This window comes from Cyprinodon tularosa, unplaced genomic scaffold (assembly GCF_016077235.1).
Source record: "Cyprinodon tularosa strain WSP-4 unplaced genomic scaffold, ASM1607723v1 ctg1020, whole genome shotgun sequence".
Lineage (NCBI taxonomy): Eukaryota > Metazoa > Chordata > Actinopteri > Cyprinodontiformes > Cyprinodontidae > Cyprinodon > Cyprinodon tularosa.
The window spans coordinates 114592-138886 of NW_024037806.1; the positions used below are offsets into that span (position 1 = coordinate 114592).

The 24295-nt window shown below is 37.3% G+C and overlaps 1 protein-coding gene across 2 annotated transcripts in view; it reads right to left on the reverse strand.

Annotated features, from left to right (window-relative positions):
* The window catches only part of hk2 (hexokinase 2), a 70164-nt gene extending 59271 nt beyond the window's left edge, over positions 1-10893 (reverse strand). For both annotated transcript variants that reach the window (XM_038279917.1, XM_038279908.1), the window contains exons 1-2: positions 10602-10893; positions 4969-5131 (exon numbers count right to left, since the gene is read on the reverse strand). In XM_038279917.1, the coding sequence (XP_038135845.1) occupies positions 4969-5131; positions 10602-10664 (226 nt within the window). In that variant the 5' untranslated portion in view covers positions 10665-10893. The remainder of the gene's footprint in view (positions 1-4968; positions 5132-10601) is intronic.
* Positions 10894-24295: the final 13402 nt, after the last annotated feature.

The window sequence follows — 24295 nt, forward strand, 5'->3', positions numbered from 1 at the left end:
GAAAAATTTTCCATTTTAAATCTAAACAGTTTCTTGAAGTGGAGAACAAAAGTCGTTCAGTTTGGTATATAAACAATTTCCTAATTCACATAGGGCCGGATTTATCAAGATCCAATTTTGCCTGCAGTAATTTGCGCTCGCAAAGTGGAATTTTGTGCGAGGGGCTGAACCATGGTTTGCGGGTGATTTAACAAGAGCGATTGCGTAACTGGTGGCAGGCGCAAAACTGTTGGAGACGCCCTATTTAAATGATGGTTTTGCGCGTTTTGTGGTTTGCGGCAAAGTAGTTTGTGCAAACTAGTGCATTAAGAATTTTTAATCTTACAGTGACACCACCCCCTCCAAAAAAAGAAATATATATATATATATATATATATATATATATATAAACTTTGGCAACCTTTATTCCCTAAGGTGGTATGTGGCTGAATTTCTACTTCACCGCAGTAAGAAAAAAACACAAAAAAAAAAAAAAAAAACAGGTGTTTTGTATCGGCCTGTAGAACAATGCACATACCAAATGGCTCACAAGAAGTGACTGTGGATAAGATGACTGCATTGGCATGTTGCTCCACAGGCGCAGGGTGTCGGGGTTCTCCGATAGGGCGTCAGGGCGACATGGCATTTAGAACGTCGGACAGCACTTCTGAAAAACGAGATTGGGAGATCCCAGATGCAAAAAAGTGCAATGTTGCGAGGAGTTTTGTGATATCTGCATGCGTGGGTCCTCCTTGTGGCTGGCTCCAAATCCATTCGGAGTTCCCCCAACAGCTCCAAAATGGCAATGCCGGATAAACGATATGTTTTGATGATCGTTTCCTCGTTCATTCCAAAAATATTCACACGGAGTGAAAAAATGCGTTCTCTGCGTCTCATTGCTTCATTTCGATGTCTCCTTCTTGCGACAATAACCGCTGCCATGTGTGCGCAATTACGCATACAGACCATTTGCACCTTCTTTTGAAACGTGTTAAATATAGAGTCAGATACCGTTAGCAAAATTGCTTTCAGGTTTGATAAATCACTTTGCGAGTGCTAAATTAATATATTTACATGTTCTCCTCCCACAAGACGCACTTTTGCGTGTAAACGCCCTATATTGAATATTCATTGCAGAAAAAGTACTAAATGGATAAGAGGCGCTATTTAGCACGTTTTAAAGACCAAATCCTTTTAGCACGCTGTTGATAGATCAGTTTGTACATTTTTTAGCGTGCGCAGTGAAATAGCTCACGTTTTAATACACGCAAACCTTTGATAAATCCGGCCCATATTGTATAAAACACCTGAACTGACCGTTTGTTTTGGGTTTTTTTCTGTTCTTTTTTATGAGCAGTGGGCGTTAGGCAGCCCTGCAAGGCTTTAAACCTGGGTGTAATTGGCAACAAAGCCGTTCTCAATCACATATCAAGATGTTCATGCTTGAGCCTGGATCGATATTTATTTATGATCATGGTCATGGTGGGGAATCCTGCTTCACAGCAGCAGGTTGAGCCAAACATACTCAAAATGTGCAGGGTCATCTTTGAGCATATCATTTCATTCTTCTTTCACCGGTTCAACACACTTCTTACAGCAGTTTCTCGGCTTATTTTTTCTCATCATCTTCTCCTTCTTTCCCATGTGTCTAAAAGTAGCTAACGGCAGCAACCCAGACTGTCACAACTCATTGGCTAATTTGTATCACGTGCAGCCTGGTCCCTTGCTCTCTGGGGGACTTTACCGTATTAACTGGAGAAGCAGCGCAAGTGAAGTTGGACACTGTCGTTGGACAACATGCTGTAAGGTATAAATCATTTAAACCCGGTTGGGTCGGGATTAGCCAGCAGGTGGGTCCGGATCCGGACCCCTGTCTACTAATCCGTGACCTCTGCTTTCCCGATACAACTTTTAATTTCCAATATGACAGGGATATTGTAGGTTTGAGGCTCGGCCATTCATACATACTTTGGTTACTTCTTTTGTAGTTGGCTATGTTAGAAAAGGCTTGATCAGGTGACTTTTAAACAAAGAACCACATTGAACAATTTATTATTAACCAATGGGTTACATAGTCTTAAAGTTTAAAAATAACAATATTCTACAATATTTTTTTTTTAATGGGAAGAAACAAATGTTTGAAAAAATTTCTTATAGCACTATCTGGTCGGGACAATCCTCATTTCCTTTAAAATATACATGTTAGCAGATATTCTTAATAAGTGATATTATTGCCACCTTTAAATGGCCTGTACTTATACGGCACGTTTTCAAGTCAAAAGACTTGACCAAAGCGCTTCACACTACATTCAGTCATTCATCCATTTACTCACACACTGATGTTGGAAAGCTACTTTATAGCCACAGATGCCCTGAGGCTCACTGACAGAAGTGAGGCTGCCGAACACAGAGGCGTCACTGGGAAATGTGGGCGAAGTGTTTTGCCCAAAGAGAAAACGACAGTGAAAGCTGGAACTGAGGTTTGACCCTTCGGCTGCAACTCCTGCATCCAACGTCACTGAGTTTCACTCCTCACTAAATAAAAACGTGATATTTAAACCTTTAATAGTCCTTTTGTTCTATTACTTCTAGCCATAAATCCAATGTTTTGCTGTTTGCAGTTTTTGAACACAGTGTCCACATACCAATCACAGCATTTTTTTTTTTTACAGCTGATTCTTTAACAAGACTGCCTGTAAAAAAGCAGTGACTGTATTTTTTTATGTGACACTAAGAACTACCTTAGATGAAGAACTTAAGCCAAAACGCAGCAACATGCGCAATTAACCATATTTCATTGATATGAAATCACTCTTTAGTGTGTTTTATTGAAATCTCAGGAAATATATATAAAAAAAATATTAAGAGGAGCCAATAAAAAAACTGCTAATTCAAACACAGTGTACAGATAATTAGCATAAAAATAAACTTCAGAGAAAATAAAACATAAGATAAAAGGAACAATATGAAAATATAGGTGCACATACATCTGATATTATTTTAGGATATTTACTATAGTATGTATAGTATGTATACTATGTTTGATATTTCTACAAATAATTTTCTTAAAGTGTTACATGGGAACATGAAGGACAACAAGGACCCCCTTTTATTCAAGGCTTTAGTTACATTAATTAAAATAAACACACAAAACCACAGAAACATCTTAGCAATATAAATAATACTGATGAGGCATTAGCTGATTATAAAACTAGATATAATAATTTTGGGTGCATTTAAGGAGCACAGTAATGTAACATTAGGTTATCACTATACAACATATAAAATACTGTATAATTAATACATGTACTATTGCAAAAGACAAAAAAAAAAAAAAAACAGCATCCCCTATAGCTGTACTAACTGACATTAATTCCTATAGCCATCATCGCCAAGAAGTAAGTGTGCAGAACCTTACATTTCCGTATTTGTTGGTGAACCCCCCTCATCCACCCACACACACACACACACACACACACACACACACACACACACACACACACACACACCCACACACACACACACACACACACACACACACTTTTTCTTGCCAAGTTTTCTCTATAAAGGTCAGATTTGTGAAGTGCACTGGTGTGCAGTGATTCTGAGATTTTCAAGCATTTTTTTTTCTGACAGGTCTGGTTAGATTGCACTTTGCTGACTAATGTACTGTAAAAAAAACTTGCAAGATTTTAACAGAAAAATAAGATTTATAATAAAAAAATGTAAAAAAATTACATTTTTCCATTGACCAGTTAGGTGAACTTTGAAGGCAATGCGTAAGATGGATTTAGTTTAGAACTCAAAACAGGTTAGAGAGAAATGCAGAAATCAGTTTTCATATACTGTGTTGAAAGAAAAACATTTTTTTTTCACATTAGAGATGTGTAATCATTTGCTATGTGACACATAAAATCCCATTGAATTTTTGTTTGTGCTCTGAGAAGACATCAAAATATGAAGTGAAGTTAGTTCCAGTATTTTGTGCCATTATTTCTATTTTGTAAAAGGAACTAAAAAAAAAAAACAATTGTAAATTGTGATTGTAAAATGAAATTTCAAGAAATTCAATCCAGAAATGAAACTTTGAAAAACATTTTAACCAAAAAATTTTTGGTTTGACTTGTTTTTTGTTTGTTTTTTAAGTATATTTACTTTTTTATTTCATTCTTTCAAATAAAAATGTGCTTTTAATTAAGAATTTAAAAATATAATATACTTAAAAGTTTTTTTTTTTTTCAAATTTGTATTTTTAAGATTGAGATTTACAAATTGCATTATTTTCAAATATTTATATATATACAATATTTACAAATATTTATTGATTACATTCTCTTCACAATAAAAAAACCTTAGAAATCATAAATCTTAGAAAACAGCAATGTTGCTCTCAAAACAGTTTTTTACCAAAACATTCTTCAAATTTTCATTTTACAAAAATGTTATTTGCTTACAACAATAATGGAACAAAATTTACTCTATAAATCAGTTTCCTATACATGAATAAACTTTAGACTGTGAACTTTAAAAGGCTGCTAAAACCCAATGGCTAAATTAATTCATGTATTTAAACACAAACTTTAGTTCATCTTTTGAGTGTAAATCCCTTAAACAAGATCATTAAGAGGCAAAAAGTTCTGCAAAAAGTATTCTCAAAAAGCTAATCAGCACTGAATGAACCTTCACAACTAAACAAAACATGAGTCTTTGTAATCCCTGAAATATAACGACTGAAAAGTTTCTATGACAGAGCTGTATTTTGTGCTCCTTCAGAAATCCATTAACGACGTTCGGCAGATCAAATTTAGCATTTTATGTTTTAGAATAAAGCTAAAAGGCTTTTCTTCCCAATCATTGCTGACATTCGAATGGATTTGACATTACAGTGGACTTCCTGCCCTCACCAAAAGACCTACTTCAAACGTTTAGAAGCTGTTTTTAATGGAGCATTATAAAAAAAAAACAGATTTGCTATAAAGAAAAAATTACCTGTTCCGTCAGGAGTAGAGCGCACAAAGGTTGGTAGCATTTTGACAGCAGCTGTGGGATTCGTGTCCCTGCATAAGCCTTTATCCATCTCTCGCCGAAATCTAACAGATAACTCCATCAAAGTCTTGTCTGACAACTTGAACTTGTGCAGGTATTGATCCACCTAGATCGGAAAACAAAAACAGAAGTTAATATTTATTATTAAAAAAGTGGTCAAATGTAGTAACGGTCTCATTAGACAATGACGCGTCTCTCTCAATGTTGTGTGTGTGTGTTCCTGGGGGGGTGGTTGACCCGGCGCAGTTAGAAGATGTCACACGCTGGAGGACATGAGCTACAAATCAGGATGACTGAACTGAGAAAGCAGCCAGATGAGCTTTTAACATCTGTTTGTAAACTGACTGTCTAATCTGATTGGATTATCTCTTAATTAGCAATATACAAATAAACTGAACAGAATTGTTCAATTTACAGTAAACTTTCTTATGAGAGAGTAAGTAAACATTGTACAGGTGTTTAGCAGAGTAATGTGTTTTCTATAGGTAATTTTACTGCAGGTTAATCTAGATTTTACACTCAAAGTTGAAGGATTCTGCTTTGGCATCAAGAGATTTAATAGATCCTCATGTCTCTTTGATATTGATATTGGGGGATTATATTAGCATTTCCGTCATTGGATGATTCGTGAATGCGTTTACGCATTCATTAGTGCATTCAGCAGCCCTACACAGGGCTGTGTTATTTTTATCAAGTAAATGTAGAAAGAAAAAGCAACAGAACCCAACCTCCCCACCTCACATCAATACGGTCATGCTATATAGCTTTTCTGGTTTTCTTTTAAAGGTGATTATTTCAGTTAATCTGAGCTTTAAGATTACTAAGCTGGGAAACAGTTTGTCAAATGATCTCTTAAAACGAAGAAATAATTGTATGCAAGTCAATAGTGGTTTAACAAAAAAGGACGAGGAAGGATGAAAAATAGGGATAAAATTGGACTTTCTAAAAATAAAATATATTTTTCTTCTTCCTTTCGTGTCATATTAGTTCTGAGGCTTAACTGTGGTCTCTTGACTGAAATTTACAAAGGCTAAAAAAAAAGTTAGAATGTCTTGTTATGATTTTATATATATTTCTAAAATAAAATCTGCCTTTCTGTCTAATTTTACAGATTTTTTTACAGTATTATTTACATTTATTCCCTTGAAGTTGGCCACCAAAAGCTTTAATTTGTAAATTACAAAATTAGCTCTGGATAATTTCCTGTTGCTAACAGAAAACACAAAGGGGAAACTTTGAGGACAATGGGATTTTCTGTCTGGCAGGAACAATTAATCCATAATTTATTCTTAAGCATAAATGTACCTCATTATGATATGGGGAAAAAAAACATACAAACATTTCCCTTCACTTCTGGTAAAGATTTGATTCCTGGCTACCAGATTTCTGGTCGTCACATTACTGGCATGTTTTCATAAACAGTGCTATCTTTTTTTTTCTGATATGTATTTCTACCTACATACTATTACATACATTTGTAGTATTTCCACAAAATGTATAGCTACTGTTAAACAGCAAAGCTATTAGTAGTATAAAGAGAAAAGTTGTGTTTCAGGCTGAATTTGTGATCTACAGTGCTGACAAGTTTAGGAAAGTAGTGAGTAATATGCCGTGATTTAACCCACCACCTCCCAACATTTGACACATAAATAAAACCATGAGAGCAGTTGTTCCATTAAAGCATTAAAGCTCCAAGATCTCAATTAGAAATGCTAAAAGCATCTGAAGAAAAAAAAAGTTATTTTGTTAAGGAAAATTCTCGTCCACCCTTCATGTTCCCATCTTAGGTTAATCCAAAAGGAAAATATGTTCCATAGGAGGAGCTAAATGTACTTATTGTACCTTAAGTCCCTCTCTCATGGCATCATACAATTGATTATGAGTGCAGTCAGCATCTGTAAGCCTTAATTTGGGTCAAGAATCTCCATCTTCACTTACAGCCTTGCAGATAGTTCAGCTGAACAAAGGAAGATTTTAAGGAAGATACTTTTTGCCCCAACTCCTCAGGATACTTTGAAAGGGGATGATTCATTTGGACAGCAAATCCTTTAGCTGAAGAAAATACAGGAAAATAATTAAAGTGCTATTTTTAGCAGCACTGTATTTCCTATGTCTTGTTTGACCAAAACTATTCACAATACAATTGTGCTTCCTTTGGTATAAAGTTTTGAAAAATATTCATGCCTGTTTTTTACTAAAACTTCTCATTGCATAGTAATAACTATTACTATACTTAGAGTGATAACTAATGATATGATATTAAAAAAGACTACAGAGCTGAATCCAGCATGAAAGCAAAGGCAGTCATTATTTTGCTTTTTCCACATGCATAAGCCAAACATTTGCAAAGATTTTGACTTTTTAAGCCAATGATCTAAACATTTCCTGCAGCGCAAACGCAGCCTATTTCAATCTAAACATGTTCTTTCACAATTTGCCTACTTTATAACTTTTGTCTCTTGCTTCTATGCTTTGAAGCTCCACACACTGCTTTGATCCCAGCGAAGACTTTGATCGACAGTTAACTTAATTTTCCCAGCTGAACAATCCAAGCAGTCTGGATAAATGAGGGGGTGTGAATCTTTCACCAGTTAGATTAATTTTTAAATTCAGAACATTCAAATAATATTTCTGCTGTTTTAACTGGATTGAATTGCAGTTTATTATGAGAACACTAAGCTTTATGTTTTGGCATTTTGAGTTGTTCATGTAGCAAAACAATCAAAACAAGAACTTTTTCACTTCACATATTCTGCCATGGTAGAATGGCTAAAAAGGGCTCACATGTATTATACATGTAGAGTAGTTCCAGTAGCTCGTATGTTGCGACTCACTGCAGTCTTTCAGTGTCTGGCCTTAGGGAACAGCTGCCATGATGTTTTGGACTGATTCTGCCTCACACACCTGATTAAAATGAATGAGTCATTTTCTAGCTGCACTCAAGCTTAATGTCAATCTGACAAAGCTGACCGTTCATTTGAATAACACATGCTATATATGAATTCTAAAATATTCATGAAAAGGGGTCCCTGGAACTAAGACTGAGAAATCCTGAGAGGATTTTCAGTGAAAAATAAAAGACATGATTTGACATTCAGACCTTCACGTTGCTTGTTAGTCTGTGACAAGTCATAAAGGCTGCTGTCAAAAGGGTATGTAAGATCCAATCAAATCTGGACACAGCGATTCTAAATTGAGTTGAAGTTTAGACATTATCCTTCCCTGTTAACAGAACTCAAATTGATTCAACCTACTTCACTTACAACAGGTTGACAGATTTATTACATCCTATTCTAGCAGCAAAATGATGTTCGGCTATAACTAGCATGGTTTAGCAGGGATCACAAGCTCCAGTACCAAAGAGATAACATCCTGCAGCAGATCTCCTGGATGAGGATGCTCAAACACACATGAAGCAAATGGCTGCAATCAAGTCATTCATCCATACAGAGGCCTGGTAACAAGCTGCTCCTTTAATTCAAATGTGTTGGAGACGGAATGCATGTAAACGTTGAAGAATGGTAATAGTAGTTCACCTTTTTTGTTTGTTTACTTTTTTTAGTGTGCAATAATGTTTTACATTTTTACATTTAAACAGTGTGCTGGCTTACGGTATAAGTTGCTGTATGTTTTTGTTTTTTCCTTAAGTATGGTTACAGCTTACCAATGCAGGAATATATGTCACACTGCTGTTTATAATGCTGGCGAAATCAACCTATGACTGAAGTTTAATATGGAGTGAGGTTAAATGTGTGATCCAAATTAAAAATCAGCGTGGCTTCAACTCCACACCTCTCCATCTGCACCACTTGTTTCCGCTGTCTTCATAATATCATACCTATAAGTCAGAGCTGCAGTGAGAACCGCACATTTTCCAATCAAGTTTTTATTTTCATATATCACAACCTTTGAGTGGAAAGTGATGCAAGTTTCAGGCCCCTGTTTTAGGCATCAGTAACCTTTATAAATGAAACCCCTGATATTTACTTACTGCATTTTATGCTAAAGATTATGACGAGTATTAAGGCCAGGCTATAGATTTTTTTTTCTTCTGTTTAGAGAATAAAGTCATAATATTATGAGAATAAAATCATAAAATTCCGAGAATAAAGTTGTGAAATTCCGAGCATAAAGTCGTAAAATTACGAGAATAAAGTCGTAACATTAAGAGAATAAAGTCCTAAAATTACAAGAAACAAGTTGTATTTTATGACAAATCCTACAAGAAGCACTTCTTCACTAAAATGAGGAATGTCGAGCATTATGTGAAATTAAACTTTAGCTCTGGTTTGACAAATCAGGAAATGTTTTAGCAACAGCATCAAATTGGGCAGAATGTCAAAGTGGACACAGGTTGCTGATTGGTGGAGCTAGTCAGCCATCATATGCTGGTCAGAGCTCGAAGCTTTCTTTCTGAAACGGGTTGTTGTATGATGACTTCATTGTCGTAATATTACAACTTTATTCTCGTAATGTTAAAACTTTATTCTCGTAATGTTAAAACTTTATTCTTGTAAAGTTACGACTTTATTCTCAAAATAAAAAAATAAACAAAATCTCTAACCTGGCCCTTCTACTCCGCCATAAAAGATAAACCTCACAGATGCAACTATGTTTAAGGTAAATATGGGAAATAATGGATTTTTCATCCAAAAGACTCCTAAATGGAACAGCCAGATCAGAGTTTTTGGATTTATTCTGACAGATAATCTTGTGAAGAAATCTGTAAAAAAAAAATGGCAAAATTCAAAACAACTGAAACAAAATTTCAATTCAATTTCAATTCAGTTTATTTATATAGCGCCAAATTCACAACACATGTCATCTCAAGGCACTTCACAGTTCAACCAGATCATCCAGTCAAATTGATACAAAGTTTTCTATCTAAGGAAAACCAGTTGATTGCATTGACTCATTGACTCAAATACAATCCCTCACACTAAGCATGCTTGTAGCGACAGTGGAGAGAAAAAAACTCCCTTTTAACAGGAAGAAACCTCCAGCAGAACCAGGCTCAGTGTAAGCGGCTTAAATAGTTTTTATTCTAACATTTTAAGACTTAACTTTTGTCATTTAAAAATAATCCATTCCTTCCATTTAGTATTAATGAGGCAAAAATACGTTTACATGAGATTTTTTAAATAAAGTGAACAAAAAATATAGATTTTATTAAAGTAATACCTTTTGTATAATATCCTATTTTCTTACCAGTGTGTTTTTTGGTTGAAGGGTCTGAATTATTTGGACTTTACCTTTAAATAATATTTTCTGATTTTCACTCATATAATGTTAAAAACTAAATAAAACTTTTATCAAGAGCTAACAGATACATTAATATTTACTACTCTGTTTGGGAGCTGCCCAGTCTTACTGCTCCCTCACGGATCTCCGTGAGGTTTTGTGTAAACAAACGGTTGGACAACAGGGAAACTGTTGCTATCGCTAGCTCAGGCTTTTGACCTGCTTTGACCTCCCAGCCGCAGAAAGCCAGTTCTCGGATTATAATATAGTAATTACACCTCCAGTCCTCCCCGAAACCCAAAGAGTAGATTTATTATTCGGTATCAGGAACTTACTTTTTGTGCCTGGTCATCATGGAGTTCAGTAAAGGCGTTAGCTGGGAGACTTGAGGTTAGCATCTTCAGATGACTGATGTGGAAACCTGCCCCCTCCGACTTCGGTACAGCGACAAGAAAAAGTGTATTTCCAGAAAAAAGACACGTGCCTTTTAGTTACGACAGCTAAAACTTCCCCTCTCTCCTCCTTTGACTTAAGTTCTGCTGGTTTTAAAACGGGTTAGAAGAAATAGTCGAACTCTGAGAACCATGAAACTTCCAGCTTCCTGAACTGGGTGGTTGTTGACGTCATTACAATGTACCTGCGCTGATTGGCTGTTGAAGAAGGAAGACTCTAGGGAAGAATATAGGGAACCATGACACAGGGACTTGTAATTACTAAAATCAGATGGAAACAGTGGAACATGTATTATTAGAATGTAATAAGTATTCATAGGAACGTCAGCACTAAGTAGAGGAAAAATAGGATTTTTAATGATAAACTTTTTAGGAAGTAAACACTGGATTATTAAATTGTATTTAAAGTAAGAATATAACTGTGTATAAGCATGTGCGTATACACACATACTAATTTATATGTGAGTTTGTATGGATATTGATTGATAGATAATATTCAGATTTGTGCATACCATTGAGGTATGTATTAATTGTCATGATCCGGCCCGTTTGCTCTCCCTTAATTAGTCTTTTCACCTGTCGTTTTTTCCCTCCCTACCTCAATTATAATTTATTCCTCTCACCTGTTTCCTGTTGGTTATATTCAGTTCAGCCTGAGCATTCAGTGCCAGATCATTGCTTGTCTTTCTGTCAGTCTGTCTGTTTTGTTTTAGTTCATGGTTCATGTCCTGGATCCTAGCAGCCAGTGGAAAGAGGGTTTTTGTGTTTGTCTCGTCTCCTGATCGTCCACTGTTCCTCCCCCGCGGAGTCCTCTGGGTTTTTGGCTCAATATGTGGGGAGGTTCAGTTTTTATCCAGTAAGCCTGGCTCCAGGGAGGAGACCAGTTTAAAGTCCTGCTTCAAGTTCCGGTTCCACGTCCTGTCTCTGCTACCCTCTTCTACTGAGCCTGCCTGTCTGCACCTGATCCTGTCTGCTCCTGTGCGTGACCACCTGGTCATGCTTCTGGTCCCAGTCAGACTCTGAACCCTCCTGGGAGCCTGTGGATGCCTGGAAGTCTGGATCCTGCCACCTGTTTCTGTTCCTGCCTGATCTGGATCCTGCCTGTTCTGTCTGTTCCTGTCTGTTTTGGATCCCTGACCAGGGCCGGCTTCCAGCATAACCTCTGGGACTGCAGCACTTGGGGACATTCGTGGTCTGGACTGTTAAACCAGGTAAGTGACCATCACAGATAATCTTCTATCAGTTGATTGTGGTCACTTACCTGTGTTTCTCCCACTACAGAGTGTCTGAGATTGGGCGGTCCCCCCCCCCCCCCCCCCCCCCCCCCCCCCCCCCCCCCCCCCCTGCCGTGTCCGCGATCCACAGCTCCGCTTTTGTTTGGTTTTATTTAATAAACGTTTGAATTTTTTCTGGAATGGGAGCTGGCTCGGAGCTCGTCTGCCTGGCTGTGTGTTTCCTGGACGGGGCCGCCTTTTACAGCTGCTTTTTGTGTCTCTGCTTCCGTCTCCTTGAACCCCAGTCGGCCTCGGCAGATGGCCGCTCACACTGAGCCTGGTTCTGCTGGAGGTTTCTTCCTGTTAAAAGGGAGTTTTTCCTCTCCACTGTCGCTACAAGCATGCTTAGTGTGAGGGATTGTATTTGAGTCAATGAGTCAATGCAATCAACTGGTTTTCCTTAGACAGAAAACTTTGTATCAATTTGACTGTATGATCTGGTTGAACTGTAAAGTGCCTTGAGATGACATGTGTTGTGAATTTGGCGCTATATAAATAAACTGAATTGAATTGAATTGACATTTTCCTACTGACTGTCTCTCCTTGAATACTGGGTCCATCTGTCCTCGGTACTTGACATTAATAACTTACCTATGACATCATTGATAACCACACTCGACTCGATATTCACCTGCTAAATTAATTCATAGTGTTTCTAGTACATGTTTTTTTTTTTTTTTTTTTTTACTTCAAGGCTGGACTATTGTAATTGTTTACCATCAGAAAATTCAGAAACTGTAGCTAAAAGCCTTCATATCATATCTCTCCTATCCTAGCTTCTCTCCATTGGATTCCTGTTAAATCCAGAATACAATTTAAAATCCTCCTCCTAATATAAAAAGCCTTACATGGCCAAGCTCCATCTTATATCATGGATTTGATTGTTCTTTATGTTCCTAACAGAGCACTTCGTTTTCCATCTGCATATTTACTAGTGGTTCCTAGAATTTCTAAAAGCAGAATAGGAGGCAGATCTTTTAGTTATCAGGCTCCTCTCCTGTGGAACCAACTACCAGTTTTAGTCCGTGAGGCAGACACCCTGTCTACTTTTAATAGTAGGTTTAAAACTTTCCTTTAGATAAAGTTTGGTTAGTTTGGCTCAAGTTATCCTGAGCTATCTCTATATTTATGCTGCTATAGGCTTAGACTGCTGGAGGACATAGGGACCCCTCTTCATCATTCTGATTCATTCTATCTCTATTCTCCCATTCTATATTTATTAGTTCAATCTCTAACTTTAGGCTCTCTGCCTTTTGTCATGGTAGCTTCATCTGGTCTGTTCCTGTTTGTCTGCCACACCATCCTGGAGAGAAATATCAGCTGTGCTGCTGCCATCAACACCTTTGTTTATAGATGTTGAAGCTTGGCCTTTTTTCAGTTTTTTTCTGTTTCTCTGACTGTGACTAAATCATCCTCCATCATGGGAGCTGGCTCGGAGCTCGTCTGCCAGGCTGTGTGTTTCCTGGAACTAGCCGCCTGTGGAGCGGATTAAGAGTTACTTTTTGTATCTCTGCTTTTTTTCTGTATGTCTGCTTCTGTCTCCTTGAACCCTAGTTGGTCTCATTAGATCAGATTAGATGGTTCTGCTAGAGGTTTCTTCCTTTTAAAAGGGAGTTTTCCTCTAACCATCACTACAAGCATGCTTACTTAGTGTGAAGGATTGCCTTAGAGTCAATAAGTCGATACAATCAACTTGTTTTCCTTAGATAGAAAACTTTAAACCAACTTGAATGTGTGATCTGATTGAATTGTCTCCGTAAAGTGCCTTCAAATGACATGTGTTTTGAACTGACGCTATATAAATAAATTAAATCGAACTGAATTATTTAAAGAGTTGCTCGCTAATGCAGGAAACTAAAATTCAGTTGATGAACTAAAGCATTTTATAGTGGCAAAAGAAAGTAAAATAACAAGTGGGGATCCATAAGCTTAAAAATATGTTTGTCTGGCACAGCAAATAGAATATGGAATCGGTCAGATCATGATGAACCAAATACATAACTTTTCAATGTAAAGTAAAATATGCCCTTTAGACTATAGACTGGAGAGGTTCATGTACACACATCTGCTCTAAAAGGCCACCTTTAAGGATGTTTCTAACTGTTGGGAAAATGTTAGCTTTAAAGAAGGAAATCAGTTTAATGTATTGCAGACCTTTTGGCATTCCGTTCATGTAGCTTGGTGACCCTTTTGAACTGAAAGTTGTTTTTAGCTGACAAGAACCAATTTTAGCTTCAAATGTTCTTTGAAAGGCTATCACAAAGAAATAGCTGGAGCCAAATGCTTGCAGCACAGAGGGCTGCCGCAGTTATATAAATTCTATGCGCTCTGTGGGCTTTTCTGTTGGTTTTTGTTATCGTTGTCATATTCTGAAAGCTGAATCATGGTATGGACTTACCGATAGAGCACTGTTTTGGAATCTATAAAAACACAAACACACATTCAATTGGCTTCCCTCTCTACAGATTGTATTTGGTGGCTTCGACTTCACATTGATTTGTGTTTTAGTCCTTTCTTTCCAGAGAATGTTTAGATGGTGATGACCGGAGGGTCTTATAGGCAGTCTTCTCCACACTATAGATAACATTTCTCAAACCTGAGCAAGGCAGGGGGGAGAAAATGTGGCCAGAAGCTAATGTCATTCCTTATTAAAGGATAAGGTCAAGCAGAAATCCCCTGTCAGCTTTGCTTGTCATCCTAATATGCTGGAATCTTCTATGTAAGAAAAATCTTGGCTTCAAGAATTATACAAATGCTCTAAGCAGGAATTAAATTGCAAAATAAAAAACAGAAAGGTCATCTTATATTTAACAAACTATCCCCTAAAAATAAAACTTTTAGAACAATAGTGTATGCAAAAAAATAAACTCTAAAAATTGATTAAACAAATACTTGATGCTGCTGCAGAGATTATAAAATGAATAGAAGCTGGTTTTGTTCTGTAACTCCCCAACAATATTGCAAATATCATGTTCTATTGATGCTGGGCAATCTTGATTTTCTAGTTCCAAGTTTAATCAATCAACTTTAAAAAATAATCATAGCAATATTTCATTGGCAGAGCAAATATTTCAGCATTGAAAAAAATACAATTTTGTTTTGCTGGGACTTTTTTTTACTGGAGGCATGGGAAACTTGCACATCAACAGTCTTGAATTTGAAGTTGGAAAGGCTAAGGAAGTGACATGTTGCATGAATTTCATAGATATTTCCAACATAGAACTTTAATGTTCTAATTTCAGAGAACATTTGGAACAACCTTTTGTTTGGTACAGAACACTTAAGCTCTTTTTGCACTACATTGGTTTTACCATAAGCAAAATAAATCATAAACCTATGTCACAACTAGCAAATGAGGTGAACAATGCACATTTAAATTAAATTTAAAAACATTGTATGCCTTGCATTCTTTGGATTATTAACAGCTATCCATTCATTTATTGTGGTATCAACTCATAATTCAAACAGGCTGACAATAATGGTTAATTCAAGGTTAATATAGAATAAAAGTATCGTCCTTTAAATAAATGCATATCCTCAATAAAACAGTTTGTGCAGAATTATAAATTCCTCCTGTTTCTTACTTTGTTACACGCTTTAAACAAAGATAAATTTAAGCCTTTTGTTCCAGCATGTTGTAAATGTGAAGGACAATGCACACTGGATTTGTTGTTGATAAAATTGAGAAAGTGTTACAGAAAAACAGGAATAGAAGGTCTCTAATTAATCCACAACTCTGTTTGTATCCTTCAATGTTGCTTTAATGTCATTTGGCATCTATCAGAATTATATCAGCAATGCTGATATAATTAAGATTATGCATAATATTAATGCAATTGTCATTATTTTTCTTTACTTTTGTTTCAATCTCTGACCTTTCTGACATTCAGATACCTTGAGGGTGTGTTTTGTTTTTTGTTAGTTTTCTTTTACAAGGTCTTTTGTTCAAGGAAAACAAAAAAGACTTCCTATAACAGGTATAGTACATGTTTGCCACAAAAACAGAATAACTTGAGAATTAAAATAAAGCTTAGCATTTCAAAATTGGTTAAAACTTTGAAGGGAACTAAGGCAAAATCATCTGCCTCTGAAAGACAAAAAAGATGTATAAACAAACATCTTGAGGATAAAGACTTAATTCTCTCTAATTCATCCTACAAAGGGTTATGTTGAGGTCAGGACTCTGCAGGCCAGTCAAGCTCATCCTCACCAAACCTTTCAATTCATTTCTTTATCATCTTGGCTTGTGTACCAATGCACAATCCTGTCGGAAGAGAAAGTAGCCCTCTCCAAACTGTTTGCCAAAAGATGGGAGGATAAAACTGTCCAAGATCTCTTCTTGTGTGGTTTAGCACATGAGGCTGATTTATACTCAGCGACCAGGTCGTCTGCTTGTGTGTTGCAGTGAATGCAAATGTGCCCCCGCCCCTGACGCAGATACTCTGCTGCACCTATCTGAAATTGTAGGTGACCGCAGACAGTGCCGCAGACATGAGGCCTCTGATTTGTCAAATCTACATCCGCTCTACTCTATGCATATTTCCTGTTTGGTACCTTACTGGCTTGTTTTATTTGTATGACTGCCATTGTGGAAAACAACTCTTGAATTTGGACCAGCTAGAAGAGCGAGGTGCGTGATAACGCTTGGATCCTTTTTCCACCTGGATCCCCTTTCTTTTTCGCCCTCATGTCCCTACATTGTCACACAAACTTGCCCCCACTTCCTCACTGCCTCGGCCGTAGCTAGATCCACAGCTAGTTATTGATTGACCCTCTTGCGTTGTGGCATGGAATAACAAAGCACGGACCACGCTTCAAAACTGAGCATACATCAAAAATATCTGTGACAAGCTCACTGCGACACACTGCTGTGGGAGTATAACCAACCCTTTAAAGTTCATCTTACTAGGGAGGCCAAGTCCAGCTCCTCAAACAACAAAGCAAGATTTGTCACTACAGAAGAAAACACTCCACTCTTCTAAAGACCAGTGGCTTTCCACAACTGCATATTTGCATTGCACTTGGTGATGTCTGGTTTGGATGCATGGAAACCATTTCCACAAAGACAATCTAAAGGTCAAATTAGAGTTGGAGAATTAAAGATATTGACTGTGCACCACATGCATCAAGCTCAATTGTTCCTGCTTTGTCAGTTTATGAGTCAGGGTGTATTACAAAATTCTTTGTTTGAGCAAATAATTTTCAATTTAATCATGTTTAAAACAAAGAATACCTCAAAAGAAAAATTACAACCTTTCTCTTCAAAGCAATAAAGAGAACGTTTAGGTAAAGGCTAAACAATAAAAAATGTTACACAAAGTAAATATACAAATAAAACATTACAAATGACAATTTAGAAAAAGAACTTAAAAGCCACTCTGTGTACTCTGTGTAACCACTAGGGGCGCTAGACCTGTATCATCCATGTTTGGCCCCCCTGGAGCCAAGTAACAACACTGCACTGAGCTAAATTAAACAGTTTCCCTCTGTGCTTTGGAATCCAATAGAAGACAACTTTGGAAAAGCAGACTGAGAAGTCATGGACTCAAAATAGGAAAGATGCATCAAAATGTTTTTTTGTTTTTTTTTTATGAAGTCTTTTGCTCTAGAACCACAAAAAACTGTATCATAGTTAGGTCTCGTATTTGAACTGAGCTCAGAAAGCCATTTAGTGGTGCTCTGGATTACATGACTCCTTCAGGGATGGATCCAACACTCTCAATTAACATAGATGAGTTTTGAGAAGATCAGTCCACATGGAACATAATAAGTACTATATTGACCTTTAAAGTCATTGAATATATCTAAGCTTAAGCTGTTACTTGGGTCTCAAGTTTTGAGGGGTTGCTTTAAATAACACAGGACTGATTTCACCAATCACTTATAAAAGACTGTAAGGGGTGATTTTTGTGCTGGACAGCAAGAAAGAATAACATCTTTATATCCAGAAGAAAATATACACATATATATATACTCTGGTTCACTGAGCAAAGACCGTAAACCCACACTGTTCCACTGTCACCGCAGAATGGCAGCCCACTGCTCCCCAAGGGGATGGGTTAAATGCAGAGAGTGAATTTGGTTGTGCTGTACTTGTGACAGTGTAATGGCAATGAAACCCTGGGGAAAAAACAAACAAGCAATTATAAATCTATTAATGACAAAGTAGAGGGGCAATAGGGGTTGGGGTGGGGGAGTTCAAGGCTCTACAGCAGGGGGGTAGTCCCCTGGCCCTACTGTAGAGTCAATACATCAGAACCTTTTTAACCAGGTTCTGATTGATAACAGTAAACAGAAAAGAACCCAAATGGGAATAACTGGTAAGAAAATATACACAGCTCATGATTTGAAAATGTTATTTAATTTTTAAAATGCCAACTTTTCAAAAACAAAAGATAAACATCCATAGAGCTTCGGAAAAACCAAGCTTTCAGTGGCCTGTTTAAAACATGTTAGCCATTCCTTTCAATTTAGCCAATATTAATATCATTCAGGCATTGGTGCATGCTAAACACACCGAACTATATCAATGCTTTTTGTAATGTAAGCACAAAGGTAAATTATCCTCTCAAAACCCACAGAGTCACCAGCGACCTGTTTTATAGCGTTAACATCTAATAACTCAGAATGAATGAATATTACACCGGTAAAATGTTTACCAATATAGACACTGTGTTAGGAATCCAGTTTGTGTGGGGTGTGTGTTTGTGTTTCCTTCCTCCACCACCAGGTGGCGCCCGGTTCTCGCTGGCCCTTCCACACACATGCGGGTGGTTGCCTCATTATCTTAGGACTCTTAAGCTGCTGACTGCCACTACCTCGACGCCAGAGTGTTTGCCAGTTTTGGGTACCCTAGCGAAGCTGAGTTTAGCTGAGTCTAACTGAGTCTTTGTCTTGCTGAGTCTAACTTTATTGTTTTTTTTTTGTCTTTGCCTCTCTGCAGGAAGTCATCCTGCAAACTGGATGTTTTGGCCTTCTCCCCCTGGAAGGATCGTTGAGCTTCACACTGAGCTGGGGATGCAAATTGGATGTTGGGACCTCCTTCCCCTGAAAGGATTGTTTGAGCTTCACACAGAGCAGGGGATAAATCTCCACACAAGAAGTTCAAGTACTTCTTGAAATTTAAGTGGCAGTCAGCTCCATCGCTCCTCAGAAACCAACCAAACGCGAGTAAACCCTGTCTGCCCTAAAACGACTCAACCAAGTTCAGTAATAACCCACACCGAATGGATTCTGGGAAGGACACCTTTTCTCCGGAAACGTGAGTCCCGTTTCAGTCTCTGTCTTTGCAAGTCGCCGCTCAAGTTTCCCACTGAGCCTGAACTAAACACTGAACTTCCCTTCTCACTTCCAGTTCCGGTCCTCCAGCGTTCTGAATAAAAACACTGGATTCAACTCATCGTGTTTTCAATAAACCTGCTAAACCCTTACTCTGTTTCTCTGTTGGTCAGATCCCTTAAAAAGAACATGACAGATTGTTGGAAAGCATAGATTCTCCTCAATTCAGCCACAGAGTTCATTTTATGGATACAGCGAGCACCAAAGCACAACTAACACAGATATATATGTCAAAATGTAAATATGAGAAAGCAGCCACAACAAGCAAGCACGTCTTTATTACTGCTGTTCAAAAAACAACTTTGAGTCTTGTTTAAACGGATGCAGCTTGGGCTGTGTTTTACTTACCCAATTTTCAAATATATTCAGAAACTAGAAGGTGTTCGCTTTTAAATAATGTAATTTGGGCTTACAGTTACTAAGTTATCTGCTTTTCCATTTGAGTATGCATAATAGGCGAGAATTTTCCAAAATGAGTTGGATTTTGAGAGTTTATGGAAAACAAGAAAGAAGCTAATAAATGAGGAGGCCTGACTACCACGCTGAAAGAAGGAACTATTTGCCATCTGCCTTAGTGGATTCACTCCTTTTTATTCTCCTCCTGATTAGTCTGAACAAGCCACAGCTGCGTGAAGACATCTGCCCGACACAGCCTTCCATCAGAGATGGTGAGGAAACACACAGACAGCCCTGTAAATATATTCATTAGCATCATCTTTGAGCAGAAAAAATCCTTCAATAAAAAGCACATAAACTTTTTTTTATCTACTATCTTCACAACTTTAGAGGGTAAAAAGGGATTTAAAAGGAGAGAGATAGAAATAAAATACACATTTCGCACACATTGATCTATCTAAAGGGGAATGTTGGTATCTATCAATGAGATAAACTGCAAGTGAATGTAGAAAATATACTGTTGTTAAATTCTACAAAATACCATACATTAATGTTAATTTGTCTTTTAAGGATATATTTTGTTTTAAAGTTTTGACTGAAGCTCAGTAACTGCTCATTAAATGATATAGAATAAGATCTTGTCACATATGATAGTCACCAGAATTGAATATATTATTCCAATCACAACACAGAAATAAAATCACCTGTTAGACCATTTTCATTAGATGTTGTGCCACTTATTTTTGCTGCCAGAAATAAAGCGTAACCGTGGCTTTATTGATTAAAGGTTCATGTATTGCATTTAAGCATTGTTCTGTTTTTTTCCTGCATTTTATTGTCATTACACTGTCACAACTACAGAACAGCAAAATTAACTCTGCATTTAACTCATTCTCTTGGGAAAGAAAATAGGGGAGCACTGTGCGGCACCTAAGGAGCAGTGTGGGGTTAAGGGTTTTTGGTCAGGGACCCAGAGTGGCAGTCTGTGGGAGGGAAGTTTGAACTCAGAACCACTAGGCCACCATTCCCCAAAGCAGGCATTAGCGGAAAGGGTCTTGACTAAGGACCCAACATGGGAACTCATTCTCTGGGATACAAACCCAGGTTTCCTGTTTGCAGTACCGGTGACTTATTACTAGCCAGCAACTAAATAACAATTTGTTCTTTAAACAGGGGTTTTAAGAAGCTAGCCCATTGATTAGAATGTTTTTTTGGAGTTATTTAAGGTCTTTTATGGTTTAACACAACACCTCAAACAGATTCTCAAAGGGATGCCATAGGAATATTCAAATAAATCAGCCAAGATATCTGGAAGAGAACCAGCTTTAAGTCTGGTTCATTCTCAAGCCCAAGAATGTGCTGGAGGCCTAAAAGAACGTGAGATGAATAGCCATTGGAGCCATGTCTCCAAAAAGAACATAAAAAGCCAAATTACAGTCCAATCTGTAAAGTACAGGGGTGGCAGAATCATGTTGTGTGGGTTTTTATGCCTGAAACTGTCAGTAAGGAATGAGCCAAAGTACCAGTAGGCTAATCTAAAAAAGTGAAATAACAATCTACTGGACTTTGTTTCCAAGTTTAAGGATGTTTCGCTTCCCATCCAGGAAGCTTTTTTATATTCAAAATGTCAGAAATAACACTCAGTAAGACACTTTATAGAGTGGACCAAAGCAAAGCCTTGTTTTGGCTTTAAAAACATGCAAAGTAAACTGGAAAAATGGCTCCAACCCTTTGGAATGGTGTCGTTTGGGTTCTTTGATAGCCTGCAATACCCGATACCTGTCTATGCCTATGAAGGGGATCGTTAAAGGGAATTGTTGGCCTGGCTGAACAGGCGAGGTCTTCTGTTCCCTTGTAAGGGGGTGGGGGTTGCGATGATATCAGGAAGGAATCAATCCGCTTGCTGCATTGTAGGTTTTTGGAAGCTGAAATCTGAGTCCCCACCCCTCTGTTAAAGGTTGGGTTTTTTTCTTTATATAAATGGCTTCCTTCACGCCCCTCTCAAACCACCTGTCTTCTTTGTCCTTCTTTGTTTTTTAACGTTTTTGGAAGGACTATGACCTGGATGACTGAGAACCTTCACCAGCATACCAGTAGACTATACTTGGAGAAGGATACACCAAACAAGACCCACAAAAATTTAACATTTATCATAAAGGATATCATAATAAACACAAAGACGCATGTACACATCTGAATTTGAAGAAATATTCATATAAAAAAATATAAATGATATAATTAACCCTAACTGATTGATAAAAAACAGTTTTGTATGATTCAAACATAGTGCATTAAGATAAAAAGCTTTTTGCCTTGTCAGTATATCTAATTTTATCTATATGTTTTATTTAAGCAGCGTTAACACTGTGTAGGTTCACAATTATGTTCTACCAACTATTTGCTGCTGACTAATTTTCAGTACCGTTTTTTTTACATTATGTAATTCTTTTCAATCCTTTACTTAATATATGATATAATAATATATAGCAGTTGTCTCAGCAGAGACACCCAGACTTCCTTCTCCACAGATGCCACAGATGCCACAGATGCCACCAAATTCTACACTTCTTCCTGAGGTTTAAACTTTCGATTGTTTTGCATGTGATTCTAAATGGAAGGGGAACATGTTGTTGATTTATAGACCTCTCAAAGCCTCTTAAATTGATATATGATTTTTCATCTCCCTTTCTACCTCCTCTGTTTGAAATCTTGTACTTGAGGATTGAAATATCAATGCTGACAACCCCCCCCCCCCTTCTCTTTTCCTCAAAATAAAGCAGCATGTTTTTGCTTCCACAAACACTTGAGGGCCCACTCTGAACCTTTGTTACTTCTGAATCTGGATCTATAAACAATCCCCTGAAGTATGATTTTCTCTTTTTCTTTTGCATAAATCCCAAATGTGAAAACTACTCCCTAATATTAAAAACATTCACCCAGAAATCAAGTCCACAGAGCTTTATCATATTGCTTCTAGCTCCTTAATTACTGAATTGATAAAGCTTATAGTTAGGGTGGCTCAGGTTATCCTGAGCTATCTCTATAGTTATGCTGCTATAGGCTTAGACTTTTGGAGGACATAGGGACCCCCATTTCATCATTCTGCTTCATTCTCTCTCTGTTCTCCTATTCTGCAGAATCTGTTAGTTCAATCTCTAACCTTCTGCTCTCTCTGCTTTTCCTCAGAGTAGATTTGCCTCGTCTGTTCCTGTTTGGCTGTGACGTCATCCTGGAAAAAAACATCAGCTGTGCTGCTTCTATCAACACCCTTGTTAATAGATGTTGGAGATCGGCCTGTTTTCCAGTGTGGTCCTGTTTCTCTGACCGTGACTGAGTGGATGTGCTCTCTTCGTCCTCTGGCATGGGAGCTGCCTTGGAGCTCGTCTGCCTGGCTGTGTGTTTCCTGGACGGGGCCGCCTTTTACAGCTGCTTTTTGTATCTCTGCTTCTGTCTCCTTGAACCCCAGTCGGCCTCGGCAGATGGCCGCTCACACTGAGCCTGGTTCTGCTGGAGGTTTCTTCCTGTTAAAAGGGAGTTTTTCCTCTCCACTGTCGCTACAAGCATGCTTAGTGTGGGGGATTGTATTTGAGTCAATGAGTCAATGCAATCAACTGGTTTTCCTTAGATAGAAAACTTTGTATCAATTTGACTGTATGATCTGGTTGAACTGTAAAGTGCCTTGAGATGACATGTGTTGTGAATTTGGCGCTATATAAATAAACTGAATTGAATTGAATTGAATTAGTGGATTTCCAGAAAAGCCTCTGCATTTTCTCCCGAATCATCTCGGCCATTTAAAGTCGTGGGTGTTGTCTTTCTAATGTTCAGCACCTTGGTACACATGAAAGCTATTCAGAAAGAAATTAGCTGGGTCTGCCACTGAGAGGTGCCTCGCATCTTCTAACCCTTCAGTTCACAATTAGGCATACAGAGATTTTTTTTTTTTATTAAAAGGGCTGTGTGATTAAATGTAATATTTATTGCAGATCCTGATGTTCTTCTTATATATATATGCTTTTCTTTTCCTAATCATTTGAACAGCAAATATATAATTTTTAATTGATGGCAGTTTAAGAAAAACTATTTGAAAAAAGCATTTGTTTTGGTTATTTAGTAGATAATGAATTTTTTCTTAGGCTGGCAAAGCCTGAAAAACACAGCAAGGTTAAAAACCAATCTTTTCTGATATGTTCGGATGTTTTCAGTTGATTTCTGTGTATTCTGTCAATGGGATGTTGTAAACATTGTAAAAGCATTATGAAACAAATTTGTTTTGCGCTTGGGTGCCAAATGATCCTGAAGTTGATATCACACTTGAGGCTTTTGAGAAATATTTATTTATTTAGTCTGGATTGCATTTTATCTTTCTGAATTCAGAATTTATCAAAGAATTTGTAGATGATTCATTGAAAAAACTCATAATGAAGTCTAAGATTTATGAAAACATTATTCCATCATTGAAAACGCACAGACATTTGTCAATAGTTCACTGTTATTTGGGCTTTTTTAGCTTTAGGCAAACAAGAATAAGAAAAACAAACAATATACAGATAATTTAGAGGTCTGACT